This window comes from Myotis daubentonii, chromosome 9 (genome assembly GCF_963259705.1).
Source record: "Myotis daubentonii chromosome 9, mMyoDau2.1, whole genome shotgun sequence".
Taxonomy (NCBI): domain Eukaryota; kingdom Metazoa; phylum Chordata; class Mammalia; order Chiroptera; family Vespertilionidae; genus Myotis; species Myotis daubentonii.
The window spans coordinates 68,565,084-68,590,377 of NC_081848.1; the positions used below are offsets into that span (position 1 = coordinate 68,565,084).

A 25,294-nucleotide genomic window follows, 5' to 3' on the forward strand; every position below is an offset into this window, starting at 1 on the left:
GCCCTGATTAGCCAATGAAAAGGGTATCGTCGTACGCCAATTACCATTTTTCTCTTTTATTAGTGTTGATACCCTAGCCTTCTAAATCAGAACTTGTACATCAAGCATGTCAAACTCGCGGCCCGTACATGATTGTAGTGCTTGATCAGGTTTGAAAACAGTAATCTAAGCCATTTTTCTTATTTTAGAAATTTGGAAGAAATTAAGTGAATTGTATAGTCCAGTAAATATGTAGTTAGTGGGAGACGAAATATAAGACTTTAAGTCATCTAGTTTCTAGTACTACCCCAAAGTCACATTGACCCTAATATTAAGTGTCATTTAGCTATATTATTAACTCAGTTGTGAGATTCCAACAATTTTTTTTAATTGATTTTAGAGAGGAAGAGAGAGATAGAAACATCATTGATGAGAGGGAATCATTGATTGGCTGCCTTCTGCATATTGGACTAAGCCCACAACCCAGGCATGTGCCCTTGACCAGAATCAAACCTGGGACCCTTCAGTCCGCAGGCCGCCACTCTATCCACTGAGCCAAACCAGACAAAGCCAAAGATTTTTTTCCTTGTAAATACATGGTACTATAAATATCTGTTAAGAATCTGGAACTCATTAGTCTTTCTTTTATCAAGTGCTACAGATGAAGCATGGCGACTGTTATCAACATACCTGGAAAGGTACAAAGTCCAAAATAACTTATACCACCACTGTGTAATCAACAAGCTTTTGTCTCATGGAGTGCCTCTGCCTAATTGGCTTATAAACAGTTACAAGGTAAGTGGTATCTTCACTTGTAGAGAGTAAAAAGCTGATCTTTAAGATTCTGAATAACTTCTGAGATGAGTAAAAAAATATATAAAGAGTAATAATTTATGGAAATATACTGACTTACATACTTTGGGCAGCTTCTCAATCTTAGCTAAAAACAAAACAGTCTTAATTTCTATTCCACATGAAGTACTGAGTGATTAAAGTTCTGCAGGTTAGTGATTAAGTTAATGCCTGCTTGTGTGCTCACTGAACAATGAATGTACTAGTATATTTAGCACAGTGAGTATATGCATGACACAGTATTTACTATTCACTACTCAAAAAATTAACAGGACTGGGTGGAGTAGTTTTCAGATTACTACAGCAGTCTTTCATTTTTGTCAAAGTTGGATGTTTGGACAGCCTGTTTCAGAATTATTTGGATAGTGGGCTTCTTCAAAATATATATTCCTGGGCCCCATCCCATTCCAGACTTACAAAATCAACTTTCCTGGAGCTAGGAAGCAGGATCTATATTTTAACAAGCTCCTAATTTACTTTGATGCACTCTTACGTTTGAGAAGTACTAGAACTGAAATGCCTTGGAAGAATAGAGAAGGAGGGAATGTAAAGCTTAACGTCCAGAAAGTCATTTTTTTGAGTTAGAAAGTAGAGAAGGCAGCTAAGATGGTAAAGGTTGGTTGTGATCTAATCAGGATACAGAAAGCCTACTTAACGTGAGTGGAGCCCTTCCCAACTGAGGCTGTATTCACTTTTCTCACACCCTAAGTTAAATATGAATTTAATTCAGGCTTTTGAAGTTGATGATTCTTTTAACTTCTTTTGCATTTGTCATTTGTTTATTTCTGGGAATTGATGTAAATATATTGTCTTTAGTACTCAGCATTGCTGGGAAGGTTTACCACTGTGGAAACAAGTAGAAAAGAATTAAAATGTGTCTTACATCACAAATCAGGATAGGACCTCACTAGGTGCCAGAGGGTAACTGGGCTGTTGGGAATCCAAACCTTATCACAAGATAAATAAACCAAGTTAAGTAAACCAAGGTGCTCTTTTATTCTTATTGAGAAGTATCAGTGCAAGAGAATTAGACACAACATCCTTTGATCATTGCCTAAGTAAGATAGAAACAAGCAGATGTTTTTAATCGCCGACTCTTTACAGAAGGTTGATGCCGCTGAGTTGCTCCGTCTATACTTAAATTATGACCTTTTGGAAGAAGCTGTGGATTTGGTTTCAGAATATGTGGATGCTGTTCTGGGAAAAGGACACCAGTACTTTGGAATTGAGGTAGGCTTCCTATCTAATAAAAGGCTAATATGCAACTCAACCAAATGGCGAAATGACTGGTCCCTATGACACCCACTGACCATCAGGGGGCAGATACTCAATGCAGGAGCTGCCCCAATGGTCATTGCACTCCCACAGGGGGAGCACCACTCAGCCAGAAGCCGGTCTCATGGCTGACGAGCGCAGCAGCGGTAGCAGGAGCCTCTCTCGCCTCTGCGGTAGCGTTAAGGACCCCTTGGGGGATGTTCGCCTGCCAGCTTAGGGCCGTAGGGAACTGGGCCTAAGCTGGCAGGCAGACATCCCCTGAGGGGTCCTGGACTGCGAGAGGGCACAGGCTGGTCTGAGGGGACGCCCACCCTCGCCAGTGCATGAATTTTGTGCACCGGGCCTCTGGTGTATATATAACACTTCATTTCATTCTGTTAGCACACTAAGTAAAATCAGGAGCTGAAACGATTAGACTACAGAGTAGTAGATTTAACCTTAATTGTTAGTAATTTTACAACTAGTTTTCTCCAAGATTAGGGACTGGCACTCTTAAGAGTCTTCTGTTTCCTGTTTATAAAATGGGAATACTTTCATTTTTCTCCATCAAAGGAGTGTGGCTTTAGTTAGTACTTGGAAGAGGGAGATAAATAAGAACAAAATGGCATTTTGTATGTGAAGACTATGCTGAGTCTCTACCAGTGTTTTCTCAATCTTTACAGTAGCCTATAAGGGACTGTTTTAATACCTTTTTTTTAACCCATAAGGAAACAGGCTCAGGTGTTAACTTGAAGTCACAGAAGTTTGCACCGATGGTAAATAGGAGAACCACATTTAAAATTCAAGTCTAGTTAACAGCAGAACCAAGCTCCCAAACTCTCAGGAAAGTATTCAGAACGTTCAAAGTTAAACTTTTCTTTCCAAACCTTTTTTTCCCAGATAATTGGAATCTAAATTTCAGACTGAAAATAGTATCATTCCTTGAAATTTTAGAGAAGTTTTGTTGAGTATGTTTATCCTTAATGAGATAAACTTAGGAGCCTTAGGGCTCCTTTAAAATAAGAGATGACATGAATTTAAAAATATATTTAATTTCATATTTGAGAAAAGCACAAGTTCTCCCATTGAAAAGAGAAAGGGGGTAGTTGGGGTTCCAATTGTGTGTGTGTGTGTGTGTGTGTGTGTGTGCGCGCACGCGCGCGTGCACTCATGCAATTTCTTACTGTGGAAAAAAATAAAGTAAAACATTTTATGTTAATCAAAGCCTATGAAAGTAACTACCAGAAGCAATGGTCCACTTTTTGGTTTTCTTTAAATTATAGATATTTTTTCTTTCAGTTTCCACTGTCTGCGACGGCTCCAATGGTGTGGCTCCCATACTCTTCCATTGATCAGCTTCTCCAAGTATTGGGAGAGAATAGTGCCAACAGTCACAACATTGCAGTGAGTCAGTCCTTTCCTTTCTATGCCCCTGCACTAGCTGTTACATCTGACAGCTGGCTCTCCAGTTCTCAAGGAGTTAAGGAAAGGGCAGCACCATGTATTCCCCTAACATGCTGCCTCAATCCTATATACTAAAAGGCTAATATGCAAATTGACCAAACAGCAGAACAACAGGTTGCCATGATGCGCACGACCAGGGGGCAGATGCTCAACACAGGAGCTGCCCCCTGATGGTCAGTGCACTCCCACAGGGGGAGCACCACTCAGCCAGAAGCCCTGAACTAGGCTCACAGCTGGCAAGCACAGCAGTGGCAGCAGCGCTAAGGATGTCTGACTGCCAGCGTAGGCCCACTATCCAGAGGCCCAAAGGGAACAGAGGCCCTAAGCCAGCAGTCAGACATCCCCAAGGGCTCCCGGACTGTGAGAGGGTGCAGGCCAGACTGTGGGACAACAATCTCACCCCCCCACACACACCCCAGTGCATGAATTTCGTGCACTGGGCCTCTAGTCTCTTCATAAAATGACTAGTTAAATCAGATGTGGCCTCTCTGGTTCTGGGAAGAAAGCTGGCAATGCTTTATTGAAGATCTTGGTGTGATTTGCATAATTGGAAAATCATTAGGAAAACAGGATTGGAGTATTATATATACTAGTATAACAGAAATCCAGTTTTAATCAGTAGAGTCCCAAAGCAGACTCATATACTGGATAGTGATTAAATGAAGCAGAGTGGCTAACATCTTCATTACGGGAATCTGCTTGGTGAAGTCAAAATGAAAGCCTCAGTCTTTTGCAGTCCTTGACATATTTTGTAATGATTTCCTCCTTTTCTCCAATAGCTGTCACAGAAAATACTTGACAAATTGGAGGACTACCAACAAAAAGTTGATAAGGCAACACGGGATTTATTATATCGTCGGAACTTGTGATCCAGATGGTCGCCTAGCCTTTGTAACCGCTTGGTGCCTCTTAGGGCTTAAGACTTTACCCTACAGGAGCCCTGTACTCCAGGCTAATTTTTACACCTGTAAATGATGTGTACAACATTCAAGTCTGCATTCTGCGTAAGAGAGTTGGACAGAGGAGTCACAGGACCTGCGCTTGCTGGCGGTGCTAACATACAATTTCCGGTTTCATCTTGGGTCTCAAACAGCTGCTTTTGTATATGATTCACAAGCTTTTTTAGAGTTTATATTTTTTTAAACTACCGGAGACATTCTTTATCTGCAAATTAAACCCACCTTCACTTTCCAAATGGGTGATGGTTGTTGGTTTGTTGTAGCTGACCACCAAAAGCAGTCACTGCAAATCCTTTCATTCTTCCCTCTCACTTTTTGTATTTCAATGATTATTTTGGTCCAGAACTGACATGTATTTTCTGTATTGCAAACAGAGGCTATGATTTTACATACTCTTTTCATTATTTATTGTGGAATTTTTGTATGATCTTCAATAAAGTATTAAATAACTTGCCTAGATTAAACCTAAACAAAGACCAGCTGTCAAAGAAGATATCTTATTTTGAATCTGGTTCTCAGGCTAAAGTTGAATCAACTCTTAGTTAAGAAAAAATTAGAAATACATCCTCTATAAAAGTAATAAATTTTCAAAGTAAATTCTGTTAACGTCTGTGATTTATAATAATCAAGCCGGACTTGATCATACAGTTAGTCTAATCATGTATTGGGCCAAAATATAAATGTTCCTGGTCAGATTCAAAAGCATTCATGCCCACAAATTTGGGGAAAGTGAAAAATAAGATCTTGCATTTTATTCTGTATATTAAAATTATCTTTTAAGGAAACTGTATATATTTGCTTGTATACCTTTTGACCTTTCTTGAGTTTTTCATAAGCCTTTTTTATAATATCAACACCATATTTACATTATATATTTTAAATAACAAAGTTTCCCTGTGGTATTGTTATTGGTAGATAATTGTGGTATTTGGTTCTTTTTTATTGTAACTTTTGTCATGATAAATATGAAGTGTTTAATGCAATTCGGGACTGGGACAGCCCTTGTCCTCCCAGCATTATAAACCTGTGGCTTCCAACTACAGCAAGAAAACAAAGGTTTCACAAAGGATGTATCCTCTTACTGTTTTCATGAGTGACTAATGGATCATAACCCACAGTCTGAAAAATATCAAACCTAGTTGTTGCCATTTCTAGAGGATAAGAAGCTGGAGATCAGCACTGTTGAAAAACCTATCCTTTGTATTGCTTATCAAAGCAGGGGTTGTCATGGTGACAGTTCATAAGACACTGGCCAGCTTTTACAGGGACCTCAACAACCAATATGAGGGTTCATCCCTAAGTAGGGCATAATGATCTCTACCCCACACGATTGTGAGAATTAAATGCAATTCTACTTGTAAAGCGCTTAGTACCCGACATACAGTAAGTGTTCGATAAATGTTAGGTATTATTAGTATGCTTAGTAAGAACTGAGCAGTCAGGGGTATAAAAATATATCCCACTGGATTTCTTAAGCTCACTTTATAAGGGGTAAATGAGTACCAACAGTATGTATAAACGCCAAGTGCAGGGGAGGAGCTCAACATTGAGACAGAAGGTTCAGAGAGGTAATGCCTGCACGGGTCTTGAGGAATTAAAAAAAAATTCGCCATGTGATGCAGTAGTTATTCCAGATAATGTGAAGGAGTTCACGTGAGACAGGTGATGTTCCTAGTGGCTGGCTCCAGAAAAGGGGTGGGGGCTGGGGGTTAGGAAAGGAGAGTGCCAAGGAAGATACATCAAGCAGGTTAAGGCTACCAGAGGGCCAGATTGGGAAGCTCCTGTATCTCACCGCACAGCTTAGGCTTTTACCTCGTATGTAGTGTAATTTCTAGTGATTTTCCCCCCCAACTGATGAGCAACACTACATCATCGTTATGCCCTAAGAAAAAATTTACAAAAGCATAAAAGACCCAGTACTCTATTTACTGTTCAATGCTATACCCAAAGTAAGCCACAATAATCAGAGAGAAACTTGGGGGAAAGACCTGGAAAGCAGCCCACCTCCCTAAAGGACAAACGATAAGGAACAGTAGGCAGAAAACAGGCACAATATGGAAGACAAGCGGGTAAAGAAAAGACTCCGCCAAAGACGCATGGGTGGAGCCGGAGGTGCAGGGGAAATCATTCTAAACGCAGGCCCTTCCGTACAATTGGCTTGACGCGCACTCGTTTTTCCTTTTTCCATTGGCTATAGGCCCCTTCAATAGGCCAAAATAGCCAATAGCCTAGCTCTGTGAATAAAGCCCGCCCTCTCCCCTGGGGGGAGGAGCCAGAAGACTGTACCGGGCTCAAGGCGCTTGCGCAACGCGCGCTCCGCCGTTAAAAGCGGATCCTCGCCAGAGGCGCTGTCGCGAGGTATGAATATTGATGACGCAGCGCCGCGCCGAGCACCGCCCTTCTCGGCTTCCCGACGCTCGCACCTCGCGCTCGGGCTCGCGATGGGGAAGAAGTCCCGGGTGGTACCCGGCCGAAGGCCTATCCTGCAGCTCTCTCCGCCGGGTCCCCGGAGCAGCACGCCGGGCCGGGACCCGGAGCCCGAACCCGACACCGAGCCGGACTCGACGGCGGCGACGCCTAGCCAGCCAGCCCCGGCGGCGCCGACGACCGCGGTGACTGCCGCCGCAGCCCCGGAAGACTCGCCTTCAGAAGGTAAGGGTGCGCGAGGGGCCCCGGCCCCTAGGAGAGGCGTCCGAAACTCGAGTTCCGGGCTTGCGGCCTAGTCCCTCGGGCAGGACCCTAGGAGGACAACCAACCGGGAGGGCGGCGTCCGCATCCGAGGCCTGCGCGTGGGGCCTGCGGGGAGGGCGGCTGTGGGCCCAAGACGACCGGAGGGACGCGGAGCCGCGCGCGGGAATCCCAGAGGCGCCATCTCTGCTGCAGAGGGCGGCGCGGCGCGGCGGCCTGGAGCGCCAACGTCCGCCCTGTGTGTGGGACTCCTCGCGCGGTGGCCGTGAGAGTATGAGGGTCCGCGTCCGAGGCTGGGTGACTGGGGACCTGGCCTTTTCTGCACGTCATCTGCGTTTCCTTTCGCTTTTGTGGAAACGGAGACTCTTTAGAAGTGAGCGAGCCCTTTGTATTATGTCAGCCAAAGCTTCCGGAACCCCCAGATTGGCAGGTATCCCCACCCGAAAATTTCTGAAGTGAGACTTTTGGGTAGCCCAAGTGTTTGTGTGTTTCTCCCGGGACTGGAACTTGTCTGACCGCTACGCTATACACCTGAAACTACTACAACATAATATGGAATGCAAACTGTAATTTAAAAAAAAAAATTATTTTTTTATTTAAAACAAGAGTAATTCGATAGCTCTAATCCAGGGACCAGACCCCGGAGAAGCTACGATCGTTTCAGATATTTAAAAAAAAAAAACAACAAACCCAACACGCTGCGTAGCTCGTGCGAAAGAAAACGCTATGGCTGTGCTTGTTGTAAAGGCTTTGTAGTAGCCTAGAGCACATTTAGAGAGAGAGAAAGAGCGTTTATTTCAGATGTAATTTGATTTTTTTTTTTTATAATGCTCACGTTCCTAATGTTAAAGTCACGAGACAGAAGATTCTAGCTGTGCTTGTTTATTATCTCCCGAATTATTTGGGTCAGTGATGGGTTGTACACTGTTTTTGAAAAGATGGAATCTGGACTTGAAAGGTCAAATCAAAGCTTGGTTTTGTCACCTGTAGTGTTTTCTCTGGTCCATGGAATGACTGCAGTTCTCTTCTGTTCGTTTTCCAAATCCAGATGAACAGGAAGTGGTGGTGGAGGTTCCCAGAGTTCAGAATCCTCCAAAACCAGTCATGACCACCAGACTGACCGCCGTGAAAGCAACAGGTATAGATTTTTTTTTTACATCTTTTTTATAATATATTTCATAAGGATCAAATTGGGTTTGTTTATTGAGTGTTTTGTTGACAGCTTCAGTGTTGGCTAATTTATATTTCTCCCCCCCAAAACGGGAATTTTAAATCTATTTGTGAGAGTTTGTTAGTATATGTACATGCAACCAATGTAAAATTTGTTGCTGTTTAATCTGTACCCAAAATATACTACTTTTTCTTCTAATGCCATTTTATAATGAGTTTTCTGGCTTCCCCATCTGGCTTTAGGGAACACCATCGATTTCTGTTAATTTCCTAACATCATTGCCTTGATTAGTACCTACCAAATGTTTGTGGAGCTGAAATTGCATTAAGGAATATTTGCAGCAGTGGTTTTGTAGACAAATTTGAGTTCAGATCTTCACTTCAGCATTCATTCTGAGAAATCAGGATCTCATTCACCTGTAAAGTGGATCTTAAGCTCTATGTTATTTTGATGATTACATTGAAAAGTTTATGTCAAGTTTTGACAGGGAAGTATCAAAAAATGTTAGTTTTATATATAAATAGATTGAAAGATTAAAATAGTTTTGATACTAAATATCCTATTAATTGGTAATAATTTTATTCTTTTAAGTGTGGTGTACTTTTTGTACTATATGACACCTGAAATAATAGATGCTTGTTCCCTCCTCCTCCCATTTGTCACTTAAAAAAAAGAAGAAAACCCTGTGTGGGTTAGAAAAGCTAAAACTTGGTTCTGAGAGAAATTCCCAAACTAGAAAATACCATTTTGTATTTGTAAAGTACATATATTATTTCACTTGAGTCTAAGAATCGTAAGATAGAATTTCAGTGTTTCTAGGAGAAATTTCCTTGATTGCTGTGTCAGCACTTCAGGCCTTTATATGCCTTATGACCAGAAATGTTTTCATTTTGTCCAGCAACATCCTACAAGGTAATAATATATCAGTTCATTCAGTTTTTAAAGTTCTTAACCTACCAGTTGGTATAATGCATAGGAAAAAGTTTGTCCAACAAAAAACAAAGAAAGCCCCCTAGCCGGTTTGGCTCAGTGGGTAGTGTTGCCCGAGGATTGAAGGGTGCTGGATTCCATTCTGGTCAAGGGCACACACGCATACCTTGGTTTCAAGCTCGTTCCCCGCATCCCTGTCTGGGGTCATGTAGAGGCAACCAGTCAAGGTGTCTCTCTCATACCAGTGTCTCTCTCTCCCCCCTTCTCTGAAAAAGCAGTGGGTAAAGTATTCTCGGGTGAGGATTAGCAGCAACCACAAAATGGGTGTCAGGTCTCTGGACCCCCTGAAATTGCACATTCAAATGTGTGTTCCTGGGAGGAAGTATATAGCTTTTATCATCTGGATTATTAATAGTTCCTGTGACTAAAAGGGTTAAAAACAACTATTCAGCAATATTATGAGGAAATTATAATAGTTACTCAGAGTATAATGCAGTTACTGTTTGAAGCTTATCAGGAAAGTAAAAAATATAATCTAAGAAATTACAGCCAGATATAGTTAGTTGATTTGCAAATTGTGTGGCACCATACATTAAAGTAAGCATATTGAAATTTGAGGAGTTAATATTCTTCTCAAAAAAATGCTGCTAAGGACTATGGCTCCAAAGAATAGCCTTGCTTCCTCTAGTTTCAAGTAGCAACAACATCCCAATAATAGTCTAGGACAGTGATGGCGAACCTTTTGAGCTCGGCGTATCAGCATTTTGAAAAACCCGAACTTAACTCTGCTGCCGTGTCACATATAGAAATTTTTTGATATTTGCAACCATAGTAAAACAAAGACATATTTTTTATATTTATTTTATATATTTAAATGCCATTTAACAAAAATCAACCCAAAAAATGAGTTCACGTGTCATAGGTTCGCCATCACTGGTCTAGGACATGGTTCTGAGATACATTATATGCTATTTTGACAGAGTATATGTACTCTGTGAGACATGATTCTGTGACACTTATTTTTCTAAGATTAATTTGCAGAATATTGTGAACTTTTTTTGTGTTCTAAACTTATTCCTGTTCTTATCAATGTATGGATTAAATTTTCAGACATGTAATTAGAATTTACATACATTTTATTATTTGCTTTTATCTTGTTTTTATTCTGTTAACATTACTTTTTGTCCCCATAGCACTGTTCCATGTAATACTGTAATGATCTGATTAATCATAAAACAATACTGCATCTGGTACTGTGCTGTAGTTTGATTTGCTAGTCCCCTATTTGAGAACATTTGAGTTGTTCACAGCTTTTAGTTATTTAAGTAAGGCTGTTAGAAAATGTTGTGCAAAAAATTTTTTTTAATTCTTTCTTGGGGTTATATCCTCAAAGATGAGAATAACTAAAAGAAACTTCAAGTAGTAGCTCTTGGTACATGTTACCAGATTGTTCATAAAATATATTGAATCAATTTAATGTATGGTGTCTCTAACAATATTAAGTATGCCTCTTCCCCAAATACCAAGTTTAATAATTTACTTTACTATTTAATAGTAATTATATTATTAGGTGCTTAGAAGAGGTTTGATGTATGTGCTGTGGAATGTTCTTAGGTTGAGAAAAAAGGAATAAATAGGTGGAGCCTTGGCAAAACCTATTGCCTGTGAGACCCATTCATTCCAAGCTTGGGGAATTTCGTAATTAAAATTCCACACAACTCACCTGGTTTGGAACCTTTTACCAAAGAGTATATGAAGTTTTAAAGACAGTGAACTGGGTGATTAGATCTATGATTGTTTCTAAACTAAGAAGTGTTTTTATGTAAAAATACAAATTTTTCCATCTTCCCCCTTCCCTCAAAAAACCATCAGTGCTGATTGCTAACGGGCAGAATTTGTCCATACAGAAATGTCTACTTCTGTAGCTGTACCCTTACAAGTCTATTCCATACTCTTGTTAGGAAAATTGGCTGGTGTACCCCAAAATCATGAAAAATGAAGTATTTGGTAACCCTGTCAAATGTCTCCTTCACATTCTAATCAGTTTAAAGTATTTTGGAAATTAAATGTTTAGTGTAAGAACCTACCTATGTACTAAAACAAGATTTATGTGATTAAACCATTTAATATGAACTCTTCTTGTATGATAAATGGAACAGTTTGTGTTTACTTTTATGTGAACCCATGAATTCGTTTATGAAAGTACGACAAAGAAATTTCATATAAGTGTACAAATTGCCAGCCTTAATTATTTACACATTCTGTAGTGTAGTTGTTATACTCAAGCTCACTTGGGCACAGAGTTCTTACCTACTTTTGCCCACCCCTGTATGTGTTCACTTAGATTGTGACATTAAAGTAGCCACAGGTGATACAAAGGAAATAGCATAACAACATTTCAGGGGCCATATCTGGACTTGAGTTTGAGGAAGACTTTGATCATTGGTGCTAGTGTTGTTGTTGTTAGTTTTTTGTTTTGGGTCTAGCGTTTTGAAATGTTTTGTTTGAGGGGAAAATAATTGGAAAAGAACTTTGTTTTTAGTTTTGAAAATCTTTTTGTTTCATCTACTAAATCCTAATTGGTTTACTTGTTTGAGATGGATACATAAATCAACAAATATTAAAGTCAGGATACACTATATGCTATTTTGACAGAGTATAAAGTTGAATGCTTGAGCATGTATTTTGAGTAGGGTGTCAAGTAGCTGTGCAAATTGATTTTCTTAGCTCTAAATGCATAATGTAATTTCTGCCTCTCAGGTAGTTCATTGATGGTTTATTTTAAGGTTTGTTCTAATCTGTAAGTAAACTAAATGTTTAGTTGAAGAACCATGTTATATTTTTCCTTGGATGCTACCTAGGACATATTAGCATTGTTATTACTAAAGTTCCTTACCTCTTTGTTTCTAGGAGGTTTATGCTTACTTGGTGCATATGCTGATAGTGATGATGAAGAGAGTGATGTTTTGGAAAAACCAGCACAATCTAAAGAAGCGAATGGAAATCAGTCAACTGATATTGACAGTACATTGGCCAACTTCCTAGCGGTTAGTGGTGCTTTTGTTTGGGTTTTTAACTTATTGGAACCACTTTGGGGACTTAGATCTCACTGGTTAGCATACTTGTCAATCTGTCTCTCCCCCTCACTTCTCCCCTTTTATCTGTCTTCCTTAGTCCCTCCCCATCTCTCTTCATATTATCTTTTTTTTTTTTTTTTTCACCTGAGGGTATTTTTCCATTGATTTTTAGAGAGAGGGAAAGATAGAGAGAAACATCGATGTGAGAGAAACACATCGATTGGTTGCCTCCTGCGGTGCCCCTACCAGGGCCTGGACCAGTGACTGGAATCAAACCCAGGACCCTTCTGTCCACAGGCCAATGCTCTATCTACTGAGCCAAACTGGCTAAGGCTCTTCGTATTATCTTTTTGTTAAGGTTGTAAAAAAAAAAAAAAAGTGGATAATAGAAAGGTTTGGAGAAATTGTTTAATTAGAATATGAGGATTTTGATTTGAGAAGCTAAGAACTGAGCATGTAGGATTTTTTTTTCTGGTTTTGATGTGATTAATGCATTTGTTACTATTTTCTTTCTAAAGGAGATTGATGCAATAACAGCCCCTCAGCCTGCTGCTTCTACAGGAGCTTCTGCTCCACCTCCAACTCCACCTCGCCCAGAGCCAAAGGAATCAGCAGCATCTGCCCTTTCTTCCACTACTTCGAATGGAACAGACTCAACGCAGACATCAGGGTGGCAGTATGACACTCAGTGTTCACTGGCAGGAGGTAAGCTTGATCCTTTTTATTTTATTTTTATTTATTAATATATCTATTGAGCCCTAACCAGTTTTGTTCAGTGGATAGAGCGTAGGCCTACAGACTGAAGGGTCCCAGGTTCAGTTCCGGTCAAAGGTACGTACCTTGGTTGCGGGCACATCCAGCAGCTGAATCAATGTTTCTCTCTCATCGATGTTTCTCATTCTCTATCCCTCTCCCGTCCTCTCTGTAAAAAAAACAATTATACACACACACACACACACACACACACACACACACACACACACATACATTCCTCCCCCCCCCCCCCCCCCAAAAAGAGGAAGGGACAGGGAAAGAGAGAAACATCAATGATGAGAGAGAATCGTTCATTGGCTGCCCTCTGCACACCCCCTATTGGGATGAAGCCCAAAACCCAGGCATATGCCCTTGACCAGAATTGAACCTGGGACCTTTCAGTTTGCAGGCTGATGCTCTGCCTATTGAGCCAACCTGGCTAGGGCTGATTTTATTTAGAGAGAGAGAGAGAGAGAGAGAGAGAGAGAGAGAGAGAGAGAGAGAGAGAATGTTTATTAAAACTAAGGACAGTGAAACAAGGAAGGGCTTAGGGAGGGCACACCAATCCTTTGATTTTTAAAGAAGTCTAAAGAGCAATCATAAAAGGTGTTCTAGGCATTGAGATTCCGAAAGATGAGCACCCAAGTGCTTTAGCCCCAGACTAGGATTCTGCCTTTTAAATGTAGTATTTTGAAAAATAAGATAGGGTAGTTACCTCTGAGAATTATTAGAACACATTTTTTATTTTTTGAAAGGTAATTGCTTGCTCCCTTTTTAAAAAATATATATATTTTTATTGATTTCAGTGAGGAAGGAAGAGGGAGAGAGAGATAGAAACATGTGCCTTGACCAGAATCAAACCTAGGATCCTTCAGTCTGCACTGACATTCTATCCACTGAGCAAAACCAACTAGGGCAATTGCTTGCCCTTTTAACCAGTAGCAGATTTTGCCAAGTGAATGATTGAAGTCATTATTTTAAAAAGTCTTTTGCGGTTCAAAATATGTTTTTGCACTATCAAACTGCTTTTTTAAAACATGTGCCAAGATGATGGGGTGTGGGGAGTTGCCTCCCGGGAGACATTTGACAGTGTCTAGAGCAGGGGTGGGCAAACTTTTTGACTCGAGGGCCACAATGGGTTCTTAAACTGGTCCGGAGGGCCAGAACAAAAGCATGGATGGAGTGTTTGTGTGAACTAATATAAATTCAAAGTAAACATCATTACATAAAAGGGTACGGTCTTTTTTTTCAATAGTTTTATTCATTTCAAGCGGGCCGTAGTTTGCCCATGGCTGGTCTAGAGACAGTTTTGGTTGTCACAACAGGAGGTGGGAGGGGTGTTACTGCATCTAGTGGGTAGAGGCCAGGATGCTGCCAAACGCTACATAGGACTGCCTCCCGACACCACCAACAGAGAACTATCATGTCCCAGTGCTAAGGCTGAGAAATCCTGTGTTAGATTGTTAGGGCTTTAGAGGTGACGGGTTATAAGTCAGAATTGTGGAGTAATTTGTGCTTCTTAAAATTTGTTTTATTTTCTTATAGTTGAGATTGAGATGGGAGATTGGCAAGAAGTCTGGGATGAGAACACAGGATGCTATTATTATTGGAATACACAAACAAATGAAGTGACATGGGAATTACCCCCGTATCTTGCCACCCAGGTACAGGGATTACAACATTACCAACCCAGGTAGGAATATCTTGAAAAAGAAATTACCTAGAAGGAAATTTAAGTCTTTATCTTTTAATGATAATTGCCTTTTTTTTTTCTTTTAAGTTCAATAACAGGTACTGAAACTAATTTTGTGGTGAATACAGACATGTATAACAAGGAGAAAAATATTTCTGTTGCCAGTAGTAAAAGTGGACCAGTCATAGCCAAGCGAGAAGTTAAAAAGGTCAGTGTTACAACTTACCCCATTTGCATATTTTCAAATCTAAAGATTTTTTTTTTATTTTTTTGAGAGGAAAGGAGAGGGATAGAGATATAGAAACATTGGTGAGAGGGGAGCATCATCCATTGGCTGCCCCCCGCATGCCCCCTACTCTGGATCAAGCTTGCTACATGGGCATGTGCCCTGACTGGGAATACCGGTGACTTCTTGGTTCCAGGTTGGATGCTCAACCACTGAGCCATGCTGGCTGGGCCATATCTAAAGAATTTGAATGTTACTGTGGCACAGGTATAGAAGACTTCTGTTAATATATACTAGAGGCCCAGTGCACGAATTCATGCAAGGGTGGGGTCTGGCCACCCAGCTCCAATCGGGGCAGATCGGAGCTGGGCCTGTTGGGAGGAGGAGATGGCAGGAGGTTGGCAGGCCAGCCCTCCCGATCGGGGCCCGATCAGGGTTGGGCTGGCTGGGGTAAGGGGCCATGAGCGATTGGATGGCGAGCCCTGCCCCCGGTTGTGGTTAGGGGGCCGATGGGGAGCGGGGCCAGCCTGCCCTGCCCCTGAATGGGGTGGGGGTGCTGATCAGGAGTGGAGCCGGGCAGGGAGAGGGGCTGCAGGAGATTGGGGTGGGGGCATTCCGGGGCAGGACGGCCAAGGGGAGGGGCTGCGGGAAGTTGGCTGGCTGGCCCCGCTCCTGTTAAGATGGGGTAGCAGTCGGACTGGGCTGGCCAGGGGGAGGGGCTGTAAGAGGTTGGCTGGCCAGCCCCACCCCCTATTGGGGTGGGGGGTGTGATCAAGGGTGGGATGGCCAGGGGGAGGGGCTGTGGGCCTATGGTGGTAAGTCTGGCTGATCGGGGGTGGGGCTGGTTTGGGGGAGTGGGAGGGGGCATTTGGCCAGCCACCCCACTCTTGATCTGGGTGGGAGAGTCCAGCTGGCAGGGGGGAGGGGCTGCAAGGTTGGCCAGCCGGCCCCACCCCCTGATTGGACCACAGTGGGCGTCATAGCGACTGGTCGTTATGGCTGTTAAGGTTACTGGCATTTTATATATATAGATATACTAGAGGCACAGTGCACGGATTCATGCACCAGTGGGGTCCCTCAGCCTGGCCTGCGGGGATTGGGCCAAAACCAGCTCTCTGACATCCCCCGAAGGGTCCCAAATTGCAAGAGGACGCAGGCCAGGCATCCCCACCAGTACATGAGCACCAGGCCTCCGACATCCTCCAATGGGCCTGGGGTGCAGGTGAAGCAGATTCAGGGCCAACAGTGCCCCAGCAACAACCTAACACACAGCCCATTCCATGAGGCATAAGGCTCCCTCCTCTATTGGTCAAAGTGCCTGCCCCCTGATGGTCATTGCATGTCATAGCTACTGGGTGAACAGTCGGACAGTCACATAGGCTTTTATATAGATATTTCAGAGAGGGGAGGGAGAGAGGAACATCAATTATGAGAATCATTGATCAGCTACCTCCTGCAACCCAGGCATGTGCCCTGATCAGGAATCAAAACATGACCTGGTTCATAGGTCAATGCTCAACCACTAGAGCAACACCGGCCAGGCCTTCTGTTAGTATTTTACAACACAGATGAGTAATAAGATAAATCCTGTTTCTTAAAATTTTACTTAATCTGTTTCTGTTTATTATGTGGCATTTATGGGAGTTAAACAAGTTCAGTGATTTTTTTGGAGCTTTAGGGTACCATAGAGGCTCCTTGGGTCATTTTAAAAGATGTGGGAGCAGTCAGTAGCCATAGCTTCAGTCCCCCTTCTTCACTTCAGAATAGTTTTATTTTGGGATTCCACGTAAGTATAGTTGCCAATACAATATAGTATTAGTTTCAAGTGTACAACATAGTGATTCAATAATTATACACCTTACAACATGATCATCACAATAAGTTTATTAAACATCTGTCATCGTACAAAGTTATTACAATATTATTGACTATACTCGTCATGCTGTATCTTGTATCCCTTTGACTTATTTATATTTGAGCAGCCCCCCTTGCAACTATCAGTTTGTTCTCTGTATTTCCGAATCTGTGGGTTTTTTTTAATTTTACATAAGTCATTAGTGATAGTATTTGTCCTCTGACTTATTTCACTTAGCCATCCATGTTGTCACAAATGACAAGATTTCCTTTCTTTTTATGGCTAAGTAATATTCCATTTTATATGTATACTGCATGTTTATTCATCTTTCGATAGACACCTAAATTTCTCCCATATCATTGTTACTGTAAATAATGCTGCAGTAAACATTAGAGTGTATATATCTTCTTGGATTATCATTTTTATTTTCTTCAGATAAATACCCAGAACTAGGATTGTTGGGCTGTATGGTAGTTTGATTTTAATCTTTTGACAAGCCTCAATGCTATTTTCCATAGTGACTACTAATTTACTATGCCATCAACATGTATCAGGGTTCCCTTTTCTTTACTTCCTTGCCAACACTTGTTGACTTGATTTTTTTAAAAAATAGTTTGTTTTGTTTTTTTATTTTTAGAGAGAGAGGAAGGGAGAGGGAGAGAGAGAAAAACATCCATGTGAGGGCAAAATATCAATTGGCTGCTTCCTGCACACCTCCTACTTTTCAGTGCACAGGATGATGCCCAGCCAATTGAGCCACACCAGACAGAGTTTTGTTGATTTTTTGCTAATAGCCATTCTAACAGTTATGAAGGTCTTTTAAAATAAAGTGATCAGTTACCTTAATTAAAACTAGTGAAATGAGCATTTCTGTAGCCTCATCAATAAGAAAAGTTTATTGTATTTTGCAGGGTGTGTGAGTTGAAATTTAATTTTCTTGAATTTTTACATAATGGAGTAGGGGAGTGTCCAAAAATTACTTTTGGAATAATTTAATATTTGCAACTCCAGGAGGGAGGTAAAGTAAATATCCCAGTGGAGGAAATAGACACTTTAAATATAATTACATTTCATTTTAGAAATGTTTTGCTTTCCTTTAAATCACCTTTCTAGAATAAATGTGAGGTTATCCCATCATAGAGAAGAGAAAGGTGAATAGTTATACAGTCATGTACTGGGCTGACAACTTTGACCTTCCTTAAATCTACTTGTGCTTCTTATTAGTTTGTCTTTTGACATAGGGAGAATGGGGGAAGGATATGTTTTGAGTTCCACCCGCAACGAGGTTCTAGTTCAGGTTGCCTTCCTAAATAGCAGTGTTTCCATTATGCACATGTAAGGAAAATTATACAAACATACTTATCTGTTGGAAGTTGGTTTTCAATAATCAATGACTGAAAAATGCAGTCATTTTTTTGCATGAAAAGTTACATATATTCAGGTGAGATTTATTTGAAAAGTGAAATTATTTTATTCTTTATAGGAAGTAAATGAAGGAATTCAAGCTCTCTCAAATAGTGAGGAAGAGAGAAAAGGGGTGGCAGCAGCACTGCTTGCTCCTTTATTGCCTGAGGGAATAAAAGAGGAGGAAGAGAGATGGAGAAGAAAAGTAATTTGTAAAGAAGTAGAGCCAGTTTCAGAAGTGAAAGAAACAAGTACAACAGAAGAAACAGCAACAATAGTAAAGCCACAGGAAACTGTATTGGACAATATGGAAGACCCTTCTCAGGAGGATCTTTGCAGTGTTGTTCAATCTGGAGAAAGTGAGGAGGAGGAACAAGATACCCTTGAACTGGAGCTCGTTTTGGAAAGGAAAAAAGTAAGCTTTGAAATTTTAACTATGGTGCATTTTCTTCCCTCAGTACTATCATACTCTGGGGTCATTGGGCGTAAATTATAGCACACTTACTGGGATTTTGTTTTTCTTTTCTTCTAGCTATGTTTAAGCTTATGCAATAGAAACTTGAATTATGGAATTGTAGTAGTTTCGGTCCCTGACGATGTTTTTTGGTAGTTGACAACCAATAAAGACTGAGATTTTCCTGATTTAGAATAGATACAGTGAATAAAATATATTTTATTTAGCTTCTTAACAAATAAGCATTGCAAATTCTTGCAATTAACTTTTTTTAATCCAACAAAGTACAAGTTGGTGTCTGCTTATCAGCCATGGCATATCATGTTTTGATATTAAATGGACTTTGTAAGAACAGAAGAATTATAAGGAACCTATAATTTCATGTGATTTTCTTTAAAAGGGGAAAAAACACCATCTTTTCTACCCTGATTTCCTTTGAACAGTTTCATCTACTGCTACCTTGAATGAAGGAAAATCATAACGTGTTATAACAGTAATATCTCCTTGACATTATAAAGAGAGATTAGCAAAGTTAAGCTTTGTCTCTTTTGTACACATATTGCAAATTTTGTCTATTAGTGGATCTCTAGAACCTATCTCCTTCAAATCCGTATTTGTTGAATATAATCATGAGTTAGCATTTATTGAGTAACAATTGAATGTGGAATATGGTATGTGCCCTTGAACATTCAATTCTCATGAAGAAATGCTTCCTGTCCTCAAAGGATTTAAATTTAGAAAACACATGGCTTCTCACACGTTTTAATGTTACTAACAGTTAATGGCACTGACTTTATTTTCATGTTCTTTGTAGGCAGAGTTGCGAGCCTTGGAGGAAGGAGATGGTAGTGTGTCAGGGTCTAGTCCATGTTCTGATATCAGCCAGCCGGCATCACAAGATGGAATGCGTAGACTTATGTCTAAAAAAGGAAAATGGAAGATGTTTGTTCGAGCTACCAGTCCAGAATCTACCAGCCGGAGTTCTAGCAAAACTGGACGGGAGACTCCAGAAAATGGAGAAACTGGTAATTCGTGCCTTACATTAAACTTTAAAGATGAAAGATGTGGAAGGAAATTCCTTCATTTCCCTTTTTTGTTCCCTCTTCTGCAAAAAAGGGGACAGCACTTTACCCTTTTACAGAAATGCTGGGGAGGAAGCTTCCTTTCACTTCTCTCAACCTTTTCCTGTCCACTAATGGAAGAGTTAAGATTCTGAAAGGATGGCATCTGTTCAGTTATGTATTCAGTACTGATTGGAGGTTACTTCTCCCTCAAAAACAGAAAAACAAGATTGGCTCTTCTTTCTCCTTTCTTACTCTCTTGCCACACTAAATTTTTTTTTTCTTTTTCGTTAATCCTCATCGGAGGATATTTTTTTCCATTGATATTTAGAGAGAGTGGAAGGGAGGGGGTGACACACAGAAAGAGAAACGATGTGGGAGAGACCACACCGATTGGTTGCCCCCTACCACACACCCCAACCGAACTGGGGATTGAGCCTGCAACTGAGGTATGTGCCCTTGACTGGAATCTAACCTGCAACCCTTCCGTCCTCGGGCCAACGCTTTAACCACTGAGAAAGTTGGCTAGGGACACAATAATTCATCTGTATAAGACCATGGGCTCTCCTTACTTGGTTCACTATTTCCAGTAGGTAAGCAGGGCAAATTTTGACAACTTCTAGGAAGTTTCCCAGCCTCTGGTTGGCTGTGTAGATACGTTTGATGCTGTCATTAGGACTCAGGTTATCTTCATTCACAGTAATGTAGAAGAGATCCTGTTGCATTTTCCCTATCTGTTATCAGAAGTAATGTTTTTATCTCCATTTGACCCTAATTTTGTAGTGGAAAGTTAGCAATAAGATTTGACTACCAAACCTTAATAGAGTATGTCTAGCAGAAGAAGATACCTTATAGGTTATGGCTAAAAAAGCAACAAATGAACAAAAACAGATAAATGAAAACATCTTTGTTTGATTTTTTTTCTTTTCAATCAACAATATAGAAGAACGTGAAGTAGAATTCTAAAAGACCCCCTTCATCTTTGCTCTATTCTCGTTCCAAACCCCTAAGGTCATCCATTCTCCTTTACCTACATATATATTCTAGACCTTTCACATTTAAAGTTATGTATACATGAACATATTATTGTATGGATGAGATGAGATTAGCCCTGTAGATTGTTAGGCAACATAATTTTTTTCACTTAAAAACATGGCTTGAAAATCTTTGTTTTTAACCACAAAGTGGTATGGATGTCTCTCTTTTATTTATTTATTTATTTATATATATATATATATATATATATATATACATATATATATATATATATATATATACATATACATATATATATACATACACACACACACACACACACACACACACACACACACTTTTATTGATTTCAGAGAGGGAGAGAGAGAGAAACATCAGTGATGAGAGAGAATCAGTCATTGATCTGCCTCCCATGTGCCCACACTGGGGATCAAGCCCACAACCTGCGCATATGCCCTGATCAGAATTAAACCTTGACCTAGTTCATAGGTTGACCCTCAACCACTGAGCCATGCCAGCCGGGCTCAAATTTGATTATTTTTTTAAAAAAAGTGGTTCTCATGACTGAAAAAATTACATTTTATATGGGGATTAGTTGTTAAGCAGGTGTTTTGAAGCAAGCCTAACAAAGAGTTCATATTTGTATTTATTTTTTAATCCTCCGCTAAAGATATGTTTTTTATTGATTTTTAGAGATCAAGGGAGGGAGGGAGTGAGAGAAAAACATTGATGTTGCCTCCCATATACACCCCAACTGGGATCTAACCTGCAACCTTTGTGCCTTGACTAAGAATCGAACCAGCTATCTTGGTGTATAGACGACACTCGAACCAACTGAACCACACTGGCCAGGGCTAACTTTTTTTTCTTTTTAATTGATTTTAGAGAAACATTGGTTTGTTGACCCACTTATTTATGCATTCATTGGTTGCTCCTTTTATGTGCTGTGACTGGGATTGTACCCCCAACCTTGGTGTATTGGTATGATGCTCTAACCAACTGATGTACCTGGCCAGGGCTAGAGTTATCCTTTTCTCCAAGTTGGTGGTAAACCTGTTCTTTTGGAGATTCCCGTTACTAACAGAATCAGCACGAACCAGAAGAGTAGGTAGTTCCAATACAGATTATCTACAGTTCTTAGCCAGTTCAGAAATGAAGTTATTAGGTAGTTTAAAATGCTGTTCTGATTTTGAAAGCCTTTTGGCCGGCAGGTGTGTGTCACTAGTTATGAACCAGGAGGTCATGGCTCGATTCCTGGTTATGGGCTCCATCTCCAGTAGGGGGCATGCAGGAGGCAGCCAATCAAAGATTCTCTCTCATTGATGTTTCTCTCCCTCTCCCTTCCTCTCTGAAATCAAAACTTTTTTAAATAAAATAAAAAGAAAGTCTTTTTTTTTTTTTTGTCTTTTTTTTTTTTTTTTTTCAGAACTCACTTGATAATCCTCAGATATTCTGAGTTTGATATCTAGCTTTTGTAAGTAAGTGAATTTGTGGTATTCTGAAAGAGGAGATTAGAAAAGATTAATAAAGATTAAAGGGAAAGCAGAAACTACAGAGTAATGACGTAAACAAATAGGCCCATTTTAAGAAAGGTGATTATGAGAGATAACGTTTTTTTGGTTATCAAGATAATAGGTTGATAAATCATTAGGGCTTTTTTTGTTGTTAATCCTCACCCAAGGATATTTTTCCCAATTATATTTTTAGAGAGAGTGGAAAGGAGGGAGGGAGAGTGAAACATCATGTAGGAGAGACACATCAATTGGTTGCCTCCCTCATTCGCCCCAACTGGAGCCAGGGATGGAACCTACAACCCAGGTATGTGTCCTTGACCCGGAATCAAACCCATGACTCTTCAGTGCACAAGCTGACACTCCAGACACTGAGCCAAACTGGCCAAGGCATTAGGGCTTCTTTAACAAGAAAGAAACACGAGCAACAGAGAGAATTTGTAAACTTTTTCAGATCTCTTTTCTACAGGGGTAAGAAAATGTTTATGGGGCTCTATCAGTATTGTCCCTTAGAATTAATTTTATGTGGGGTTTTTTTTGTTGTGGCTTCTTTTTGCAGCAATTGGTGCTGAAAATTCAGAAAAAATAGATGAGAATTCAGACAAAGAAATGGAAGTAGAAGAATCTTCAGAGAAGAATAAAGTACAAACAGCACCTAAAGTAGAAGAAGAACAGGATTTAAAAGTATGTATACATATTCCTTAATGTAACTTGACAAATACTTTTAAATTAGCTAACCATTAAATTACTTTTTATTAGCAAGTAGTAAAAGTAATCTTTATCTCCAAATCTAAATTATTTACTTAGGTGAAAAGGTCATATTTAAGATTGAAATAAGGAATTATAAGACTGACTTTATGTAGATAAATTATCTAATAAATTCTTAATTACTTTCTTACAAGAAGCCGCCTTTAGAGAGCAATAGCTTATCAAATACAGTGGAACCTCAGTTCTTGAGCTTATTCCATTCTGGAAGGCATCTCGACAAGCAATTTGTTGGAAAGCCAAATCATTTTTTCCCATTAGAGATAATATCAGTTGAGCCTCACTGGCATGGCTCAGTGGGGTCATTGAGTTAATCCATTCCAAACCCCCAAATGATTCTCTGTTTTAACCTTTCTTATATATAGTACATATCTGATGTACTGTTTAATCTATAAATAAACATTTATTTTCTTATATATATCGATACCTCTACCTACTCACCTTAAACAAATCACTTAGCATTTGGTCCAGGGATCTCTTTCAGGTCATCATGCAGCATCTTTAACTTGTTCATATATCACTGCCTCCATAATGGCTTGTCACTGGCTAACTGCTTTTCTTTATCCAAATCAACAACAGTTTTTCTACCTCTTCAATTGTCTGTGATCACACCCTTAACAGCATTAGCACTCATGACGGCCTCTTTATGTTTTAAAATTGTGCTAATGGTTAATTTGCAAGCAATAAAAGCATTCTCTCCTTTGTTGGTTGTCTGAGATGCTTTTTGTCGTGCTGAGTTACCAGCTTGAAAAGTTTGTAACTTTGGTTCAACAACCAAGGTATTTGTTCTGTGAACAACTTGGCCGAGAACACCCGAATTATTTTTATTGATTTCGGAGAGGAATGGAGAGGGAGAGAGATAGAAACATCAATGATGAGAGGGAATCATTGATTGACTGCCTCCTGCATGCCTCCTACTGAGGATTAAGCCTGAAACCCAGGCATGTGCCCTGATGGAATCTAACTGACCTCCTGGCTCAACCCCTGAGCCACACCAGCCAGGATGTAAAGGATTCTCTAGTCTGGAAGTACTAAAGAGATTAAAAGTCATAAATTTAATTTCTACATGAAGTACATGTCCTTACACAAACGCAAATTTTCTTCCGATGTCATTTTTTTTCCTATGACATGGATGATTTTTTTTTATTTCTTTATTGATTAAGTTATTACATATGTGTCCTTATCCCCACATTACCCCCTTGTCCCCTCCCCACTCATGCCCTCACCCCCTGTTGTCTGTGTCCACTGGTTAGGCCTATATGCATGCATATAAGTCCTTTGGTTGATGTCATTCCTAATAGAAGAATTGGCCTATATTAAGTATGTGGCTATTTAGAGTTGGTTTGTTGGGAAAACCAGTTAGCATATCCTTTTGACTTCAAGAGTTTATTTACTAGCTAGTGTACAGCCATGTAGAAGGGACTGGGAAAATTAATATTTTTCAGTTTGTGGCCAGTATACACAATAATGGATAAGTGATAGTTTGAACAATACCGAGAGTTGCATCATTTCAGATCTGTTTTCAACTGTTGAATTCCATGTTGTGTTAGAGTAGGGACGCATTTAATTTCTCTAAACCTTCTGTCATTATTCTTCATTTTATTGGAGTTACGTTGCTATAAATTATAAACTTATCTTCTGCATAACTATTTGGATGCAGCTACTTGAGGCCCATATTTTTAGTGTCTATAATAATACCAGATTTTATTTAATACAGAAAATATTGCTGATTCCATTTAACTTTTTTTTTCCTGCATTACAGTTTCAGATTGGAGAACTAGCAAATACCCTGATGAGTAAATTTGAGTTTTTAGGCATTAATAGACAGTCCATCTCCAACTTTCATGTGCTGCTCTTACAGACTGAGGTAATTAGCCATTTTTGGTATAGTCAGTGTTTAAATGAAATGCTACAAGTGAAGAATCTGTCTTGTTTATGTTTTAATCCTGAATTTGAATGTTTAACCTTGATGCATATTTTAACTTCTCACCCAGGAAATAAAACTGTATTCGCTAAAGCAAAATATAATTATTAAGATGAATACTGAGAGTTTGTATAAAATGATGATGCTTATACTCACTACCTTCAGTAGTCATAAATGATTTATTTAATGTGTTGGGGTAACATCCTATCTAATAAAAGAGAATCATGGTAATTGGCATACGACCGCTACCCTTCTCATTGGCTAATCAGGGCGATATG

The 25,294-nt window shown here is 39.9% G+C and overlaps 2 protein-coding genes across 2 annotated transcripts in view; both read left to right on the forward strand.

Annotated features, from left to right (window-relative positions):
* NUP160 (nucleoporin 160) overlaps positions 1–5,396 on the forward strand; it is a 38,276-nt gene extending 32,880 nt beyond the window's left edge. Inside the window, exons 33-36 of the mRNA XM_059709373.1 lie at positions 633–774; positions 1,936–2,061; positions 3,385–3,489; positions 4,329–5,396. Coding sequence (XP_059565356.1) covers positions 633–774; positions 1,936–2,061; positions 3,385–3,489; positions 4,329–4,418 — 463 coding nt within the window. The 3' untranslated portion in view covers positions 4,419–5,396. The remainder of the gene's footprint in view (positions 1–632; positions 775–1,935; positions 2,062–3,384; positions 3,490–4,328) is intronic.
* Positions 5,397–6,844: 1,448 nt separating this feature from the next.
* The window catches only part of FNBP4 (formin binding protein 4), a 36,467-nt gene continuing 18,017 nt past the window's right edge, over positions 6,845–25,294 (forward strand). The window contains exons 1-10 of the mRNA XM_059709374.1: positions 6,845–7,160; positions 8,245–8,334; positions 12,208–12,344; positions 12,893–13,079; positions 14,673–14,820; positions 14,908–15,028; positions 18,385–18,720; positions 19,574–19,784; positions 22,887–23,011; positions 24,855–24,959. Of these exons, the coding sequence (XP_059565357.1) occupies positions 6,869–7,160; positions 8,245–8,334; positions 12,208–12,344; positions 12,893–13,079; positions 14,673–14,820; positions 14,908–15,028; positions 18,385–18,720; positions 19,574–19,784; positions 22,887–23,011; positions 24,855–24,959 (1,752 nt within the window). The 5' untranslated portion in view covers positions 6,845–6,868. The remainder of the gene's footprint in view (positions 7,161–8,244; positions 8,335–12,207; positions 12,345–12,892; positions 13,080–14,672; positions 14,821–14,907; positions 15,029–18,384; positions 18,721–19,573; positions 19,785–22,886; positions 23,012–24,854; positions 24,960–25,294) is intronic.